The sequence below is a fragment of the Ornithorhynchus anatinus genome, chromosome 14, assembly GCF_004115215.2.
Source record: "Ornithorhynchus anatinus isolate Pmale09 chromosome 14, mOrnAna1.pri.v4, whole genome shotgun sequence".
Taxonomy (NCBI): domain Eukaryota; kingdom Metazoa; phylum Chordata; class Mammalia; order Monotremata; family Ornithorhynchidae; genus Ornithorhynchus; species Ornithorhynchus anatinus.
Window position 1 is genome coordinate 51,422,534 of NC_041741.1, and position 18,616 is coordinate 51,441,149.

General features: G+C 56.3%; 1 protein-coding gene and 1 pseudogene across 3 annotated transcripts in view; both read right to left on the bottom strand.

Moving 5' to 3' along the window:
* ATXN10 (ataxin 10) overlaps positions 1 to 18,616 on the bottom strand; it is an 85,078-nt gene that overhangs the window by 56,535 nt on the left and 9,927 nt on the right. For all 3 annotated transcript variants that reach the window (XM_029078896.2, XM_029078895.2, XM_029078894.2), the window contains 3 exons: positions 16,773 to 16,855; positions 3,696 to 3,792; positions 1,786 to 1,950 (listed from right to left, as the gene is read on the bottom strand). In XM_029078896.2, the coding sequence (XP_028934729.1) occupies positions 1,786 to 1,950; positions 3,696 to 3,792; positions 16,773 to 16,855 (345 nt within the window). The remainder of the gene's footprint in view (positions 1 to 1,785; positions 1,951 to 3,695; positions 3,793 to 16,772; positions 16,856 to 18,616) is intronic.
* LOC114816843 lies at positions 12,397 to 12,535 on the bottom strand (annotated as a pseudogene).

The window sequence follows — 18,616 nt, forward strand, 5'->3', positions numbered from 1 at the left end:
CAACGAGGTCGGTGGCCGTCCCCGTCCCCCACGGGGCTCGCGACCTAAGAAGCCGGGAGAACCGGAACCGCGTCCCCATTTTCCAGAAAAGGAAACCGGGGCCCAGAGAGGTGCCGTGACTCGCCCACGGGCACGCGGCAGGCCGGAGGTGGGGCCGGGATTAAAACCCAGGTCCTCCGCCCTCCGGGCCCGGGCTCTTGCGGCCGGGCCCCGCTGCTTCTCGGCGCGGTAGCGGGACTAACGGTAAGTCGGTCACTCGGCGGCATTTACCGAGCGCTTACTCCCCGCTCGCTTCCTTCCGGGATCGGGGGCCGGGGGGGGGGGGGGGGGCCTGGGGAGGCGGCGTGGCCACGGCCGCACGGCCTCCCGCCGGCGGCCCCCGCTCCCCGCCCTCCCTCCCCTCCGCGACGGGATCCAATAACCCCGGGCAGAGTGGGGAGGACCAGCTCCCTCCCGCCTTAATCTCCCGCCGCATCACGGAAACGCGGTCTGCGAGAAGCTGAAGCGCCAGCGGAGCCCACCGCACCGTGACATCATTTTTCCATCTGGGCCGAGGGGCGGACGCTGGGCCCCTGCTCCCATCTCCCTTCCTTCCTCCCGTCCCCGGGGATTCAGAGAGAGACGCGGAGAGACAGAGAGGGAGAAAGAGAGAGAACGTCTCTCTCTTCCCCGTCTCCCTCTGCCGTGTTCGTCTCCTTCCTCGCCCTATCTCGTCTCGCTGCGTGTCTTCCATCTTCTCGCGCCTCTCCCGCCTCCTCTGCGCCCCGACCCTCTCCCTCTTTCTTTCCCTCCCCCCACCCTCTCCTCTCTTTCCTCCTCTCCCTCTCTCCCTGTTCCTCTCCCTCCTCCGTCTATTAGTTTCCAAAGACTTAAATAGTAACAGATGATCAAAGGTCGCGCTACGTAGTCTGGAAGGAACAAAAGCAGAGCCCCCCTCCCCCCCATCAAACCGAGCGAGAAAGTAAACGACAATTTGGGCTTCTGAAATAGTGCCTTGCCTCACCGGGCCCGAAAACGACCGCGATGTGACTACTCCCCCTTCACGGCTGACAATCCACCACGCTCGCCACCTTTAAAACCCCCCTAAAATCCAATCCGATGAGCCTTCTCTAACCGACCCTTCAATTCCTCCACCTGCGCACTTGGCCGGGAACCCCACGAGAACCCCGAGAAGCGGCGGGGCCCGGTGGAAAGAGCCCGGGCCTGGGAGTCGGAGGTCACGGGATCGAATCCCGGCTCTGCCACCTGGCAGCTGTGCGACTGCGGGCGAGTCGCTTCACTCCTCTGGGCCTCAGTGACCTCATCTGGAAAACGGGGATGAAGACGGCGAGCCTCACGAGGGACGACCTGATCACCCTGTATCTCCCCCAGCGCTCAGAACGGTGCCCTGCACAAAGTAAGCGCTTAACGGATACCAACATTACCATTACAACTCTGGTACTCTCCCCGGCCCCCCGGCCCATATCTCGTCGTCATCATCGTTCCTCCCCACGGCTGCCTCCCTGGCGCCCGGGCCCCTCCTCTCCCTCCCGGCCTTCGACCCTCCGCTCCGCCCTCCTTCTCCCGGGCCTCCTCCCCGCTCCCCTCGCCGGACCCTCCCCCGTCGGTCGGCCGACGGCATTCACCGAGCGCTTACTCTGCGCAGACCGCCGCGGCGAGCGCCGGGGGGAGTACGGCGGAAGGAGAGAACCGACACGTCCCTCCTCTCCAACGCGCCGGAAGAGTCCCTCCCCGGCCCTCCCCGGCCCGCCGAAGCGGGAGCGAACCCCGGCCCGGGACACCTACGGCCATCCGGCCTCCGGGTGGTTCCGGCAGGCTTCTATCACCGGCACGGCGACCGCCAGGTGCTTCTCCTGCAGCAGATCTTCCGTCCTCGCGGGGTCCAGGCAGGTGAAGAGGACCATGGACGAGTAGGCGGCGACCTTGGCGTCCGGGTGGCTCAGGCAGCGCCTGTGAGACCGTCGACGAAGCGGCGGGTTAGGCCGGGCTCCCTCCGTTCTTCCCTTTGTTCTTCCCCGCTCCCGGCCCCACGGCGCTTTTGTACAAATCTGCCATTTATTTATTTCTACTGATGTCTGTTTCCCTCCCTCTAGGGATAACGATGGTATTTTTAAGCGCTTACTATGCGCCAGGCACCGTTCTAAGCGCCGGGAGACTTTTAGCTCGTCGTGGGCAGGGAATGTGACTGTTTATTGTTGTACTGTCCTCTACCGAGCCCTCGGTCCGGTGCTCTGCACACAGTAGGCGCTCAATAAATACGACCGAATGAATGAACGAAATCAGCCCCCGTCAGGTGCGCAGATGGACTCGGAGAGGATTTTGGAGGGTTTCCAGACATTTCCAAGGACGCGGGAAGCCGAGCGCTTCATCTTCCGCCGCCCGATTTACAGAAACGTCCTTCCAATAGATCATCGGTATCTACCGAGAGCTTGCTGTGTGCACGGCACTGTTCTAAGCACTTGGGAGAGAACGATACAACAGAGTCAGCTGAGCCGTTCCCCGCCCGCAACAAGCTTTCCGGTGGGAGAGTCTACGTAGCCGAGCCGGGCCGCGGGGCCGGAAGCCAGGCCTCGGCTCCGGGCGTCCGAGGACCCGGGCTCGGATTCCGCCGCCGGTCCGATGGGACGGAACCCGGCTCTGCCTCTAGCTACCGAAAGTGGGTGAAGAGCGTGCGCGTACTTGTATACTCCGTCCCGACTCCTTCCCCTCCCCACCCTGCCGCACTCGGGGACCCAACTGGAACACGGCGGGCAGGGCCGAGAGCGTGAGGGCCGCCGGACCAGTCACCGGCACAGGTATCGACTCCTCCGCGCCCGGTCCGGTCCTCCGCCTCGGCCCCGAGTCGCTCCGGTGCTTCCGCCGCCCGGAGAGCTGCCTTTCGTACTCACCGACGGCCCTCGGCGGGACAGGAGGGGACGGTGCCCGACCCAATCTACGTCTATCTACCCCGGGGCTTAGTACGGGGCTGAGCGAGCAGTCGTCCCTTAAGAAATTCCATTAAAAATTAATAATAATTCTACCGTCTAGGCTGTGAGCCCGTTGGGGGCAGGGACCGCCTCTCTTTATTGCTGTATCGTACCTGCCAAGCGCTTACTACGGCGTTCGGCACACGGTAAACGCTCAATAAATACGACCGAACGAACGCGCGAATGAACGCTCGCTATGCTTTGGGTGTCGTACTAAGCGCTGGGGTACATGCAGAGCTTAATGAGGTTGGACACGGTCCTTGTCCCACGTGGGGCTCCCGGCCTTTATCCCCTTTTAACAGATGAGGGAACTGAGGCCCGGGGTAGAGAAGTGACTTCCCCAAGGTCACACAGCATGTACGCGGCAGAGCCGGCGTTCGAACCCAAGTCCTCTGACCGCCAGGCCTGGGCTCTTTCCACTAGGCCGTGCTGCTTCTCCATTATTACTATTAGTGGTAGTAGTATTAATGCTCATGACTAGGTTTCATTATTATTACGTCTCCCTTTCGGCTCAATCCGTGGTATTTACTGAGCGCTGACTACGCGCAGATGGCCGTACCGAACGCCTAGCCCCGTGCTAAGCAAATCGTCTCCCCTTGGAACTCCCCGCCCGGCCCCTCGAGGTGAGTGGCCGTCCAGGGGCCCTCCCGTGGTGGGCCCGCGGAGGGTGGAGGAGGCTGGCGGTCCCCGGACCCGCGGGGGTCACCCACCGCCCGTCAGCGTACTTACGCAAACATTTCCGGGAATCCTCGCTTCCAAATATCGTCCTGGGCATCGCTGTTTCCGGTGGCAATGTTGCCTAGAAACTGGAGGCCACAGCGAACAGCTGAGAAAGGAGCAGAGAAAAACCCGTCGGGGAAGCGCCAGCGCATATTCTTCAGAAAGAACGCCGATCGTAGAACACACACTAGGCCAACTGGCCTTTTTTTTTTTTTATCTTTATGGCATTTGTTAAGCGCTTACTACCTGCCGGGTAATGTACTAAGCGCTGGGGGAGGTAGAGGCCTTCCCAGACTGAGCTTCTCCTCTTCCCTCGGCTCCCTCTCTGCTCCCCCTTCACCTCCCCTCAGCCAAGCTCCCTTTCCCCGTTTCCCTCTGCTCCTCCCCCTCTCCTTTCCCCTCCTCTCAGCACTGTGCATATTTACATATATTTTTATTACCCTATTTATTTCGTTAATGAGGTGTACAACCCCTCGATTCTACTTATCGTGATATGCCGTCTCGTTTTCGTCCCTCTCCCCCCATTAGACTGTGAGTCCGCCACTGGGCAGGGATCGTCTCTATCTGTTGCCGAATTGTCCATTCCAGGCGCTCAGTACAGTGCTCTGCACATAGTAAGCGCTCAGTGAATACTACTGAATGAATGAATACAGGCTCTTCGGGTCGGACGCAGTCCTCGTCCCACACGGGGCTCACGGTCTTCAAGCCCATTTTACCGACGAAGTAACCGAGGGCCCAGAGAAGTGAAGCGACCCGGCGGACAAGCGGCGAAGGCGGGACTAGAACCCGGGTCCTTCTGACTCCCAGGCCCGTGCCAGGTCCGCCAGGCTGGGCTGCTTCCCAATTTATTTTAGCGTCTACCTCCCCTCTAGACCGTAGGTTCCTTGTGGGCGGGCACTGCATCCACCCACTCCATCGCACTGCACTTTCCCGAGTGCTTGGTTGTACGGTACTCGTTAAGTCCTGCGTGCCAGTGATCGGTACGGTGTGCTGCACGCAGTGAGCGCTCAATAAATACCATCGACCGACTGCCGGATAACCTAGCAGGGGAATGATTCCACCCTCTCCCGTGTCCGGCACGCCTTGCTCGCCTTCGCTCCTTGACCCGGGACATCGATCGACGGATCGAGGGTATTTATGGAGTGCTCATCGCGTGCTGAGCACTACGCTAAGCGTTCGGGAGAGGACAATACAATATCGGCATCATCGCAATGGTGTCTGCTGGGTGTTTACTAAGTGCCGGTCACTGTACTAAGCGCTGGAAACCACGGAAATCATGGAAACCCTCCCCTCCCCTGAGAGTAGAAGTTTTTATTAAGTGCTCACGGTGTGCGGAACGCTGGACTACGGGCTGGGAATCGATCGATCGAGTGCTTAGGGTGTGCAGGGCCCTGTACTAAGCAGCTGGGAGGGGACGAGACAACGCTATAGCAGACGCGTTCCCTGACCGCAGTGAACTTACAGTCTAGAGGAAGAACTCTCGGGTGCGAATTAGACCCACTTGGGGGCTGGGGAGGGTGGGACGTGCATAATTAGACTGCGAGCCCGTCACTGGGCAGGGACTGTCTCTCTCTGTTGCCGCACTGTCCATTCCAAGCGCTCAGTACAGTGCTCTGCACATCGCAAGCGCTCAATAAACACTACTGAATGAACAATCTACGAGTTTTAATGAGATGTCCTTCCCCTCGACTCTATTTACCGCCATCGTCCTCGTCCGTCCGTCTCCCCCGATCAGACCGTGAGCCCGTCGGAGGGCGGGGACCGTCTCTATCCGTTACCGATCTGTCCGTTCCAAGCGCTCGGTACGGTGCTCTGCACGTAGTAAGCGCTCAATAAATACTATTGGATGAATGAATGAGTTTAAGCGGAGAGAAGGAACTGGAGTCAGGCGCAGCGGGGGTGATGAGGCATTCGAACACGGCATGAACCGACATCCAAAGTAAACGCAAAATCTCGGCGGGGACGGAGGGGCCCGAGAGGGCGCGGGAGCGGCTCTGCTCCGCGGTTTGCTGGGGACGAGGACCCTAGGTGGGTGGAGGGAAGGCGGCGGTTATTCGGTGCTCGTCTCGGAAGGGACGGAGGGTGAGGGAGCAGCTCTTCTCTCCAGCCCGGCGGGCCCGGAGCCCGCCGGGGGCGGGTCCCTCGGGGTTGGGAGGGAAGGAAGCGGCTACCGTGGAGCTTATCTCAGTGGGGACGGGGCGGTCCGAGGAAGAGCGGCCTTCTCCTCGGCCCGGCAGGCCCGGAGCGTGCCGGGAGGGGCGGGGCCCCTTGGTGACGGGAGGGAAGGTGGCGGTTACGCGTGCCCGTCTCGGCGGGGACGGAGGAGTCCGAAGGCCCGCGGGAGCAGCTTCTCTCCCGACCCGGTGGGCCCGGAGCCCGCCGGGAGCGGGGCCCCTCGGCGGGGGCGGTTACCGTGAGGCGTTTCTCTCGGCGGCCCGGAAAAACCCAGAGCAGACTCAAAACGGCCGACTGACACGACAGTAACAGGACACAGGGCAGGGAGGGGCACGCAGGGCGGGACAGGGCCCCCTCGATGGAGGGCCGCAGGAGAAGAACCAGTGAGCTCCCCGCCGCGGATGGTAAACCACGCCTGGAGAAATCCTCTGACCGCCCAGCGCGCCCGCCCCACGGCCCCGGCGCTACCCGGGGTCACCCGGCCACTTCCCACCTCCCGAGTGGGTGGGGCGGGGGGCGGGGGTTGAGACGAAGCAGCGAGGACCACCGTGAACGCCACCTCGCCGTCTGGATTCTCGGTGGCCCGCGCGAGCGTTCATTTCGTCATCCGAAGCTGATATCGGAGAACGTCCACGGTGGATTGCTTTCTCCCCCCTTGAAGAATCTCCTTGTCTCCCCCCCCGTGCCCGACTCCTTCCGGACCCGGCCCTCGGTCACTTCCGTGTCTTTCAAACGGAAAAACAAACAGATCTCTCTCCGAGTATTTCTGGACGCCCCCGCGCTGCCACTGGCTCGGTTCGCGCTCCGAAGGGACGGCGCGCGTCTCGAGCGGAGCCACCCAGAACGCCGGATTCAGCACAAATCCCTCCGATTTAAAAAAAAGAAAAACCGAAGAGGCGGAAATTCGGCCGCTCGCTGGGAGGCCCCGGGATCACCGGGGAGAACCACCTCCTCTTCCTCCTCCCTTGAGCAGCACCCTTGCCGGACCCAGGGACCACCCTCCCAGACCCCGGCCCCCCGGCCGGGACGCACCCCGTCTCCCGAACAGAAAAAAGGCTCCAAGAGCACCGAAAGGCAGCGCGGCCTCGTAGGAAGGGCTGGGGCCCGGGAGCCAGAGGACCCGGGTTCAGATCCCTCAGATCCGCCGCTCGTCTGCCGTGTGACCCGGGGCGAGTCGCTTCTTTTGGAGAGGGAGCGTGGCCTGGTGGAAGGAGCCCCGACCCGGGAGCCGAGGGACGCGGGTTCTAATCCCGGCACCGCCCCTTCTCTGCTGTGAGACCTCGGACAAGTCACTTCACTTCTCTAGGCGAAGCAGCAAGGCCTAACGGAAAGAGGACGGGCCCGGGAGTCAGAGGATCAGGGTTCAAATCCCAGCTCCACCAAATGCTTGCTGAGTGACCCCCGGCAGGTCGCTTGGCTTATCTGGGCCTCAGTTCTCCCGTTCTCCCTTCGACTCAGGCGGTGAGCACCACGAGGAACAGGGAACCGTGTCCAACCTGATATACCTGGACCCACCCCAGTGCTCAGAACAGCATCTGACACACGGTGAACCTTTAACGAAGACCTTGAAAAAAAGAAAAAAGAGCCCCGGAGCACAGTCCGACACTGAGTAGCGAGCTGAATTCCAGACACGCGCCCCTTTTAAAAGCCTTATTTCAAGGCCCATCTCCTCCAAGAGACCTTCCCCGACTAAGCCCTCCTTTCCTTCACTTCCTCTCCCTTCCGCATCGCCCTGACTTGCTCTTTTTATTCACCCCCCCCCCCCCGTTCCCGGCCCCGCGGCACTTAGGTCCTGTGATCTATTCATTTATATTAATGTCTATCTCCCCCTCTAGACTGTAAGCTCGTTGTGGGCAGGGAATGTGTCTGTACTACTGTTATACTGTACTCTCCCAAGCGCTTGGTACAGAGGCCTGCACCCAGTAAGCGCTCAATAAATACAACCGACTGACACGCAGACCGCAAGCTCCTCGTGGACAGGTTTCGCATCTCCCCTTCCCGTCGCACCGCAGTCTCCCAAGCGCTCAGTACAGCGCCAGGCTCCGGAAGGCACTCGGTAAATACCACTGACCGCCTACCGTTCCCAGCCGCGAACGGGGAATTCTTCCAGGATCGGAATCATCATTTACGGGTTGGGATCGGCCGTGACGGAAAACTCCTTTCCTCCTCCCGAGCCCTCGGCGAGGTGGGGGAGGCGGGTATTTAAGTTCCCCTTATACGGAGGAGGAGACTGAGGCTCAGAAAGGAGCGGGGTCTTGCCCGAGGTCACCGGGCAGAGCGGGGCTCCGGCTGGTCCTCGACCCCGCCTCGTTTACGTTTTGTCGACAGCCAGATTCCCGGCGCTGGGGGTGGTTCCCTGCCGGCCCCAGCCTTGCTGTAGCAGATCCGGGGTTTGGTGTAACTTATTTCTATTAATATCTGCCTCCCCTTCTGGACTGTAAGTTCGTTTTGAGCAGGGAATGCGTCAGTTTATTGTCCTCCTGTACTCCCCCAAGCACTCGGTACAGCGCCTTGCATAAAGTCAGTGCTCAATAAATGCTACCGGACAATGATCGATGCGCCAGAACCCCCCAGGTCCCCGCTGTAGTGGAGGCCCAAGCCACGGACCCGGGGGGAACGGGTGTCGACAGCGCTGGCCGGGCTGAAGACGGCAAAATTCCCGAGGGAGACTGACACCGGGTTCCCACTGACAACCTAAGCCAGGGTGAAATCATAATAATAATGTTGGTATTTGTTAAGCGCTTACTATGTGCTGAGCGCTGTTCTGAGCGCTGGCGCAGATACAGGGTCATCGGGTTGTCCCACGTGAGGCTCACGGTCTTCATCCCCATTTTACAGATGAGGGAACTGAGGCCCAGAGAGGTGAAGTGACTCGCCCCAAGTCACACAGCCGACAAGTGGCGGAGCCGGGATTAGAACCCGTGACCCCTGACTCCTAAGCCCGGGCTCTTTCCACTGAGCCACGCCGCTTCTCTTCTATCACTCTTGCCCAACGGTGCGGACCCGCAGGTGCTCTGAGGTCCCGAGAAGAGACGGGCAGGTCTCGAAAGGTGTGGCCTAGTGGAAAGAGCCCGGGCCTGGAAGTCAGGGGACACGGGTTCCAATCCCGACTTCCCCACGCGTCTGCTGTGTGACCGTGGGCAAGTCAACTCACTTCTCTGGGCCTCAGTTCCCTCATCTGTAAAATGGGGATGAAGGGATGAATGAATGAATCTCTCCCAGAATGCCCCATTTGGGTGAGTTCGTCATAACGGTAAACAGACACCTTCCCCGCCCACAGTGAGCTTACGGTCTAGAGGGGGGAGACAGACGGAAATAGAAATAAATAGCGAAGGTGTTCAAAAAGTAATTACGGTATCTGTTAAGCTCTTACTACTATGTGCCTGGCACTGTTCTAAGCACTGGGGTGGATTCGAGGTAATCAGGTTGGACACAGTCCCCGTCCCACATGGGGCTCACAGTCTTTATCCTCATTTTACAGATGAGGGAACTGAGCCCTCGATTCCCTCATCTGTAAAACGGGGCGCTCCATCAGTCCAAGCTGATGAGCTTGTATCTACCCCAGCGCTTAGCACAATCCCTGGCACGTAGTAAACGCTTAACAGATACCATTAAAAAAAAAAACCAACGACAAAAAAAAACCCAGGCTCGCTCCTTACTCTCGAGTGGCTCACTTTTCAGAGGTGAGTCGGCGCCCCACCGGAGGCGGGGGGATGGCCCCCGGTCCTCCCGAGCCGGACGCCACGGACGTCCAGACCGGCGATGACGGGATCTGCCTTTCCACTGGCTGCGCCTCGGGCTGCCCGTAATAATAATAATAATAATGGTGGCATTTGTTAAGCGCTTCCTATGTGCAAAGCACTGTTCTAAGCGCTGGGGGGATACAAGGTAATCAGGTTGTCCCACGCGGGGCTCACGGTTTTCATCCCCATTTTACAGATGAGGGAACTGAGGCACAGAGCAGTTAAGTGACTTGCCCAAAGTCACCCAGCTGGCGAGCGGCGGAGCCGGGATCAGAACCCATGACCTCGGACTCCCAAGCCCGGGCTCTTTCCACTGAGCCACCATCAGGCACCTTCCGCGCACGCTGACGAGTCCCGCCGAATTTGATTTAACACGAAGACGGCAAACAACGGAAACGGTCGTTCCGAGAACACACTGGCCCCGCGTTCCACCGGGCGATTCAAAACGTAGGCTCGGAATCACCGAACGGCAATCGGGGAAGGACGGGTTTCCCGGGCGTGCGCTTCGACCCGGACCCGGAGCGATGGAAACGCGAAAGAGACATTCCAGCCTAGATGACTTTCACCGGGGACTCTATCAACCGATCTCCGAGTTCACATGGCGAAGGGCACAAAGACCAAGAAAATGCCAATATTGTTTTTACAGATTGGAAAGGCGCGGAGGCCAAAAGCAACACCAATAACTCAAATAATAAACTCATGCGCGTGTTTACATAAAATGTTGACGAGCATAATGTATTCGTCACACTCCCGCAATTATTCCCTGAAAATAATACTATAAATGTTATTTTGACAATGTAATTATAGCTTTCACTTCAACGGCGGTAGCCAAGTGCTGGCACGGATCCACTCGGCCCGGGAGAGAGAGAAAAAAAAAGAAAAATCCAGAGAGACGCCGACTGAAGAACGGGCACGGAAAGAGTCGAACTGTGAGATGGCGGCGATCGCGCTGTTCATTCATTCATTCGATCGTATTTATTGAGCGCTCAGTGTGTGCACAGCACTGTGCTAAGGGCTTGGGAGAGTACAAATAAAATAATAAACCGACGCATTCCCTGCCCACCACAAGTTTACAGTCTAGAGAGGGCACCTACACTCAAATGACCCAATTGAACAGGCGGGGGGAGATTTAGATGGAAAATAATGATTTTCCATATTTTAGATGGAAAATAATGGCACTAACCATGTGCCAGAAACTGTACAAAGCCCAGGGGTGATACGAGCAAATCAAGTTGGGCACGGTCCCTGTGCCATCTGGTGCTTACTGTCTCAATCTCCATTTTACAGATGAGGTAACTGAGGCACAGAGAAGTGAAATGACTTGCCCGAGGTCACAGAGCTGACGAGCAGCAGCCTGGCTTAATGGAAAGAGCCCGGGCTTGGGAGTCAGAGGTCACGGGTTCTAATCTGTGGGCAAGTCACTTAACTTCTCTGTGCCTCAGTTACCTCATCTGTAAAATGGGGACTAAGACTGTGAGCCTCACGTGGACAACCCGATTACCCTGCATCTACCCAAGCGCTCGGAACAGTGCTCTGCACATAGTAAGCGCTTAACAAATACCAACGTTATTATTATTACTATTATTAATCCCAGCTCCACTTAGAACAGTGCTCGGGCACATAGTAAGCGCTTTAACAAATACCATCATCCTTATTATTATTGTTGTTATTCTAAGCGCTGGGGTAGATACAAGGCAATCAGGTTGTCCCACTCACAGTCTTAATCCCCATTATACAGACGAGGGAACCGAGGCACAGAGAAGATAAGTGACTTTGCCCCAAGTCACACGGTGTCTGTCTCGCCCGATTAGACCGAAAGCCCGTCAAAGGGCAGGGACTGTCTCTATCGGTTACCGATTTGTACATTCCCAGCGCTTAGTACAGTGCTCTGCACATAGTAAGCGCTCAATAAATACTATCGAACGAACAAGTGGCGGAGCCTACTACTGAATGAACAAGTGGCGGAGCCGGGATTAGAACCCACGACTAGATGAGGTAACCAGGGCACAGAGGAGCGAAGCGACTCGCTCAAGGTCGTCGGCAGACAGGTGGCAGAACCGGGATGGGAACCCAGGTCCTGCTGGCTCCCAGGCCCGGCCTCTATCCACTAGGCCACATTGCTTCTCACGTTCCCCGCCCACAATGAGTTCACAGTCTAGTGGGGAGAGAAGGGTTAACGTAAATACTCTGGTGCTTGGCTCACGTCTGGTCCACAGTAAGAAGACACCAAAAGTGATGATTCTAATCAAGTCAAACAAATTGGCTCAAACGATTAAAACGGGAAAAAATAAGCAATCGGCCTGTCCAGACCAGAAGCTCCCTCTAGTCTATAACATCAGTGCGGGCAGGAAATGCGTCTACCAACTTGGTTACACTCCATCTCCAAAATGTTTCGTACGATGCTCTGCACACAGTAAGCGCTCAATAAACACCACTGACCGATGAACCGACTCCTAACAAACTCAGAGAAACACAATAACAGACTATGTCCTCCCCAGAACTGGAGTGCAAGAACTCTCTCACTCACAGTGAGGCGAGTTCTTTTCCGCGAAACAAGCTCGTAGATGCAGGTAGCCCAAAATGATCTAAGGGAAACTCCGCTCTTAGAACAGAATATCAATCAGTCAACCAATCAATCGTAATTACTGAGGACTTTACTGTGGGCAGAGCGCTGTACTAAACACTTTGGAAAGTTCAGTATAAGAGAGTCGCTAGACGTGTTCCCTGACCACGGTGAGCAGTCTAGAAGGGGGGAGACAGACATTAATAGAGATAAATAAATGGCGCATTTCTTGGGAAGAGGGAGAACCCAGGTCCCCCTACTACACATTCCACCGTTGAGTTTCCCGCATTTGGGGAAATCGTGGGGGTCGAAACAACCGGAGCGCAATGGATGAGCCCCTCCCTGGGAAGCACCGTGGCTCAGGGGATGGAGCCCGGATCTGGGAGCCCGAAGGACCCGGGTTCTAAATCCGACTCCACCGCTTGTCTGCTGGATGGCCCGGGGAGAGTCACGTCACTTCTCCGGGCCTCGGGTCCCTCATCCGTAAAATGGGGATAAAGGCTGTGAGCCCCACGTCGGGTGGGGACCGAGTCCAATCTGATTGGCTTGTATCTATCCCACTACCTCGTACGGTGCCCGGCACACGGTAAGCACTTAACGAATACCAGAGTAAGGAAAAAAACCCTGGGAAAACCACATCCGTGACGACGGCATCTCCCCTATCAGGTAAGCAACTTCACACTTGTGTTCTGATAACCATCAGTGGCACTTCTGTCCAGGGACACTTCCTTACGTTACTGTTTGAGCACCGATTCATGTACGCGGCCCCTTTCTCCTACTTCCTCCTCCCTGTAAAATGATTTCCCTATCTCCCCTGCTAGACCGTTCACTTCCCGAGGGCAGAGATCAGGTCTACGAACTCTACTGCGCTCTCCCAAGCTCTCGGATCGGAGCACGTATATGAGGCCGCTCCTCGCTGACCTCCCGGCCTCCGGTCTCTCCCCACTCCGGTCCCCCGCTCTGCTGCCCGGATCATTTATCTACAAAACCGTTCAGTCCACATTTCCCCACTCCTCAAGGACCTCCAGTGGTTGCCATTCCACCTCCCCATCAAACGGAAACTCCTCACCGTCGGCTTTTAAGCAGTCAAACACGTTGCCCCCTCCTTCCTCACCTCACTACTCTCCTACTCCAATCCGGATCGCACACTTCGCTCCTCTAATGCCAACCTTCTCACGCTACCTCAGTCTCGTCTATGCTGCCGCCAACTTCTGGCCTACATCCTGCCTGGCCTGGAATGCCCTCCTTCTTCGTATCCGACAAACAATCACTCTCCCCACCCTCAAAACCTCATTAAAAGCCCATCTCCTCCAGGAGGCCTTCCCTAAGCCCTCATTTCCTATTCTCCCGCTCCCTTCTGCGTCGCCCTAGCACTTGGATTTGCACTCTTTATTCACCCTACCCTCAGCCCCAAAGCACTTACGTCCATATCCGTCACTTATTTATTTATATTAATGTCCGTCTCCCCGCCTTCTAGGCCGTGAGCTCACTGTGAGCAGGGAAGTTGCCTACCGACACTGTTATAAAACAGCCTCCCAAGCGATCAGTACAGTGCTCTCCACAGAGTAATCGCTCAATAAATACGACCGGTTCATCGACTGATCGATGCTGGTTAAGAATGCTAATCAAATTGAGAAACGCCGCACTTAAATCAGTGAATCTGCTCCAGCAGCTGGCATTCCTACGATCCGTTTAACTGACCGAACGATTGCCTGACTGATCTAAGCAATCTAATCTTCTAACGGCCACCGGCGCTTTCAATCCATCTATTCTCAAAAATGTCAGGCAGCAGGGAAGACAGTGTTTCCAATTTGGGGGCTGCAGCTCCCGTTTGGTTTAGAAGCTCTTTACTTCGGATTTGGGGTGGAGAGAGCAGCGGGGCCCTCTCTTAAAAAAAAAATTTAAAAAGGATATGAATTTTACAGGCTTCAGGAAGTACAATTTCAAATTCCATCCGCCTCTCAACGACAACTGTACCTCCTCCACTGCAATCAAATACATAAATACCTCAAGCGTGCAGACGCTTGCTCGTCGCAGAGACAGCAAAAGCCAATCTCAGCCTTAGTCGATGGCATTTATTGAGCACTTACCACGCGCAGGGCCCTTGGGAGAGTACAACGCAACCCAACTGGCAGACACGCTCCCTGCGTATAACAATCGTACAGTCTAAGGTGACAAAAATGAAGGCAAGCTGGCCGAGGGGTCCGCCCGAAGACTGGAATTGGTATCTTTCTGATCGGTAAAAGAGTTTCGGACTACTTTTCCCGGGCACCTTATCGGACCGCTGTGAGGCGAGGACCAGGCTGGATCAATCCATCGATCAGTCACATTTATCGAGCTCTTGCTTTGTGCAGAGCACTGAACTACGCGCTTAGGAAAGTACATCACAGCAGCGTCGGTAGACACGTTCCCTGCCCAAAGAGAGCTCACAGTCTAGAGGGGGAGACAGACAATAATATTAATAAATGAACTGCGAACAGAAGCGCTCTGGGGCTGAGGGAGGGGTGAATAAAGGGAGTGGGAAAAGAGGAAAGGAGGGCTTAGTCAGGGAAGGCCTCTTGGAGGAGATGGGCCTTCGATACGGCTTTGAAGGCAGGAAGAGCAGCGGTCGTCGGATAGGAGGAGGGAGGGGGTTCCAGGCCAGGGGCGGGACGTAGGTGAGAGGTCGGCAGTGAGATAGATGAGATCGAGGTACAGTGTGAGTAGGCAGGCGTTAGAGGAGTCAAGTGCACAGGCTGGGTTAATGATAATAATAATAATGATAATTATGGTACTTATTAAGCACTTACTATGTACCAAGCACTGTTCTGACTGCTGGGGAAGATACCAGTTAATCAGGTGGGGCAGTCCCTGTCCCACATGGGGTTCACTGACTTAATCCCCAATTTACAGGTGAGGTAACTGAGGCCCCCGAGAAGAGAAGTGACTTGCCCAAGGTCACCCAGCGGACGTATGGCAGGGCCAGGATTTGAACCCATGACCCCTGACTTCCAGTCTCGTATTCTTTCCGTTAGGCCATGCTGCTTCTGCTGCAGGATTCCCCTGAAGCCACCGCGAACGGTAGAAAATGCTGAGCTTTTCGATAATTTCGTCACACAAACAGGCTCTTAAATAAAGCACCCGCAGGAGGACGCTGTTATTTAGAATCGACATGGATCGGCATGCTGATTTATTTTTTAATTTTCTAATTTTGAGCACCGTAGTGTATTTCTCTTCTTCTAATTTTGGGCATTTGGGAAGAGAAATTGGGTATTTCTCTTCTGGCTACAAAAACGAAATTTTGAAACTGAGGTGAAATAAACAGCCGCTGTCCAAACAAATCCTCCCTCGACCGAGAGCTGCAGCTCCGCGGGAAGACTCTCCTGTCTGAAAGAAGGGTGGAGAATCGGTCTGTTGCCAAACCAAAAAGGACAACGGTCTGGGGATGGGATGATGGAGGGGTCCAGAATATTCGAAATGCAAACAAGTATTGTAAGAGAGGGAACGCTTCTAGTGGGCAGGGATCGTCTCTACGAACTCTTGGTCCCCTCCCCAGCGCTCAGTATAGTGCTCTCTGCCCACAGAAGAATGTAAGCTCCTTGACGGTAGGGATTATGACTAGTAACTGCACTAGACGCCCCCACCTGCAAAATGAGGATTCAAAACTAGTTCTCCTTCCTCTTGGAAAGTGAGCCCTGTGAGACTGTGTCCAACCTGATTAAGTAGTATCTACCCCAGCGCTTAGAACAGTGTTTGACACATAGTTAGTGCTCAATTATTACTATTACATAATTTGTTCCATCCAGCCACGAGCCCGGTTCTGACGGCCACGGTGAGGTGACAAGTAATTGTCCCTGTTGACTAAGCCCTTCTTTCCACTGAACTTGGCTCAGTGGAAAGAGCCCGGGCTTGGGAGTCAGAGGTCATGGGTTCGAATCCCGGCTCTGCCGCTTGTCAGCTGTGTGACCGTGGGCAAGTCGCTTAACTTCTCTGTGCCTCAGTTACCTCATCTGTCAAATGGGGATTAACTGTGAGCCTCACGTGGGGCAACCTGATTACCCTGTATCTACCCCAGCGCTTAGAACAGTGCTCTGCACATGGTAAGTGCTTAACAAATACCAACATCATTATTATCGTGATTATTTCTCTTCTCCCACTCTCTTCTGCGTCATCCTGACCTGTTCTCTTTATTCATCCCCCTCCCGGCCCCACAGCACTTATGTCCCTACCTGCCGTTTATTTATTTCTATTCGCGTCTGTCTCCCCCTCGAGAGTGGAGCTCGCTGTGGGCAGGGAATGGGTCTGTTAGGTTGTTCTATTGCACTCTCCCAAGCGTACAACGCTTTGCACCCTGTACGTGCTCAATAAATACGATCGAATGCATGAATGAACGAATGCTGAAAAGCCTGCACCTCCAAGACTGTGACGCCCTTTGCGGGACGGGGTCCGTGTTCAACTCCATCTGCTTGTCCACCCATGCTTAGTACAGCGTCTAGCAAATACCTAACAAATACCACAGTTATTAATTATTAACTAAAGGGGCCCACTGGCTCCGCTGAGCAAACCAGGCTGTGCTGAACAGACTCTAAAACCGTCTCCTAAGGAGGAAGGGGCCGCGCGGGGTACCTGACGACGGCGATTCTCCTTCGGCTCTGGACCGGAGAAGCAAGCAGATGAAATCCACGGCCACGCCGATCAAGTTCAGGTTCCTGGAACGCAACGAAAAGCCGGATGAAATGCCTTCTTTCCTTAAATCCTGGACGGAGCAGAATGACCCTGCCCCCTCTGCCCCGCCCCGCCAGCTGCCCCCGGAGTGCCGGCGGATGGGAGCCGTGCAGCCCCGATGGACGGGAGTCCCGGGGGACGGGAGTCCTGGATCCCCAGCACCCGGGAGCCATTGTATCGAGGTCTGTCTATTTGTATTGATGTCTGTCTCCCCCCATCTACAATGTGAGCTCGTTGTGGGCAGGGATTATCACTCTTGTACTTTCTCAAGCGCTTAGTACAGTGCTCTGCACACAGAAAGCACTTAATAAATAGAAATGAATGAAACGGGAACCCCAGTGGACGGGAGTTTCGGTGGACGGGAGCCCCGGCGGGCAAGATTCCCGGGACTCCGGTGAACGGGAGTCCCAGCGGACGGGAGCCCAGGAGCCTAGTCTCGGGGGATGGGAGTTATTTATTTTTTATTGCTGCACTGTACTTTCCCAAGTGCTTAGCACAGCAGTCTGCACACGGTAAGCGCTCAATAAATAAGACTGAATTTAATGAATGAATGAATGAATCCCGGAGCCCCGGCGAGTGGGAGTGTTGGCGCCCCAGCCAACACGAGCCCTGGCGGATCGGGGTCTATGTGGATGCTGAACAATGTGCAGAGCACTGTAGTAAGCGCCTGGGAGAGGACAATGCAACAGAAATAGCAGACACGTTCCCTGCCCGGAGGAGCTTCGGGTCGAGATGGGGAGACAGGCATTAATAGAAATCAATTAAATATCATTATCATTTAGTTCTTCATAACTGAATATGTACATAAGTGTTGTGGGTTGTGCGAATATCAAATGTTCGAAAGTCACAGATCAAAGTGCACAGTGACGGAGAAGGGAGAGGGAGCCGGGGAAACGGGGGTTTAACTGGGGAAGGGCTCTTGGAGGAGGCGTGGCCGCAAGCCAAGGGACATCGGATGGGAAGTCTCGGGCCGGAAAATAAAATCTCTGCCGCTCGCACGAAGACCTTGGCCCAAGGTGTTGAAGAAGACCGGGAATCCGATGAGAGAGGAAGAAAAGAAGAAAAAGAAAAGCCCGAAGTGAACCCCTTTCCTAAAAACACTTGGAATCGACCTTAGGGAAAGGAGAGAGCGGACACGTCCACAGAAGACGAGAGCCAATCTGCGGAGGGACAGATCCTCTCCCTCCCTCCGCCGCCCTCCACTAATAATTATGAAATTCCTAAAATTCCTGGCCCAGGAACGGCCCCTTCAGCCCGATGGGCACCGTCGTCGCGGCCAAAAACCGGAATCATTCCCACGTCTGCTCCCCCCCAGGCCCGGCTGGGGAACCCCAGGTGGTGGCTGCATTTACCGGGGGGAGACGCGGAGCCCCAAAATAGCTCGGTTCCCTCCGCCGTCCGGAAGCAAGTGACAGCGAGGGGGTGTGGGAAGGCACGGCGGGCAGTATCCGTGGCTGAGCGAAAGAGCTTTCCCCACTGCCCCCATAGCGAACGTGGCACGGGGCAGCCTTGGGGATGGGGCCAGGCGTCTCCACAGGTGCCCCTGGGGGGGGCCCTGGAGCCGGCGGGCCTCGTCCCGGGGTCGGGGGGCGGCAGTCATCCCTCCCCGGGGCGGAGCCGATCCGGAATGCAGACCCCGGCGACTCAAGGGCTGACCCCAAGGAGGCCTGGACCCCGGACCCGGGGCGGGACCGACTGCCAGCGGGGACAAGGTGAATGAGGCTCGTGCGACCCCACAGGGGCAG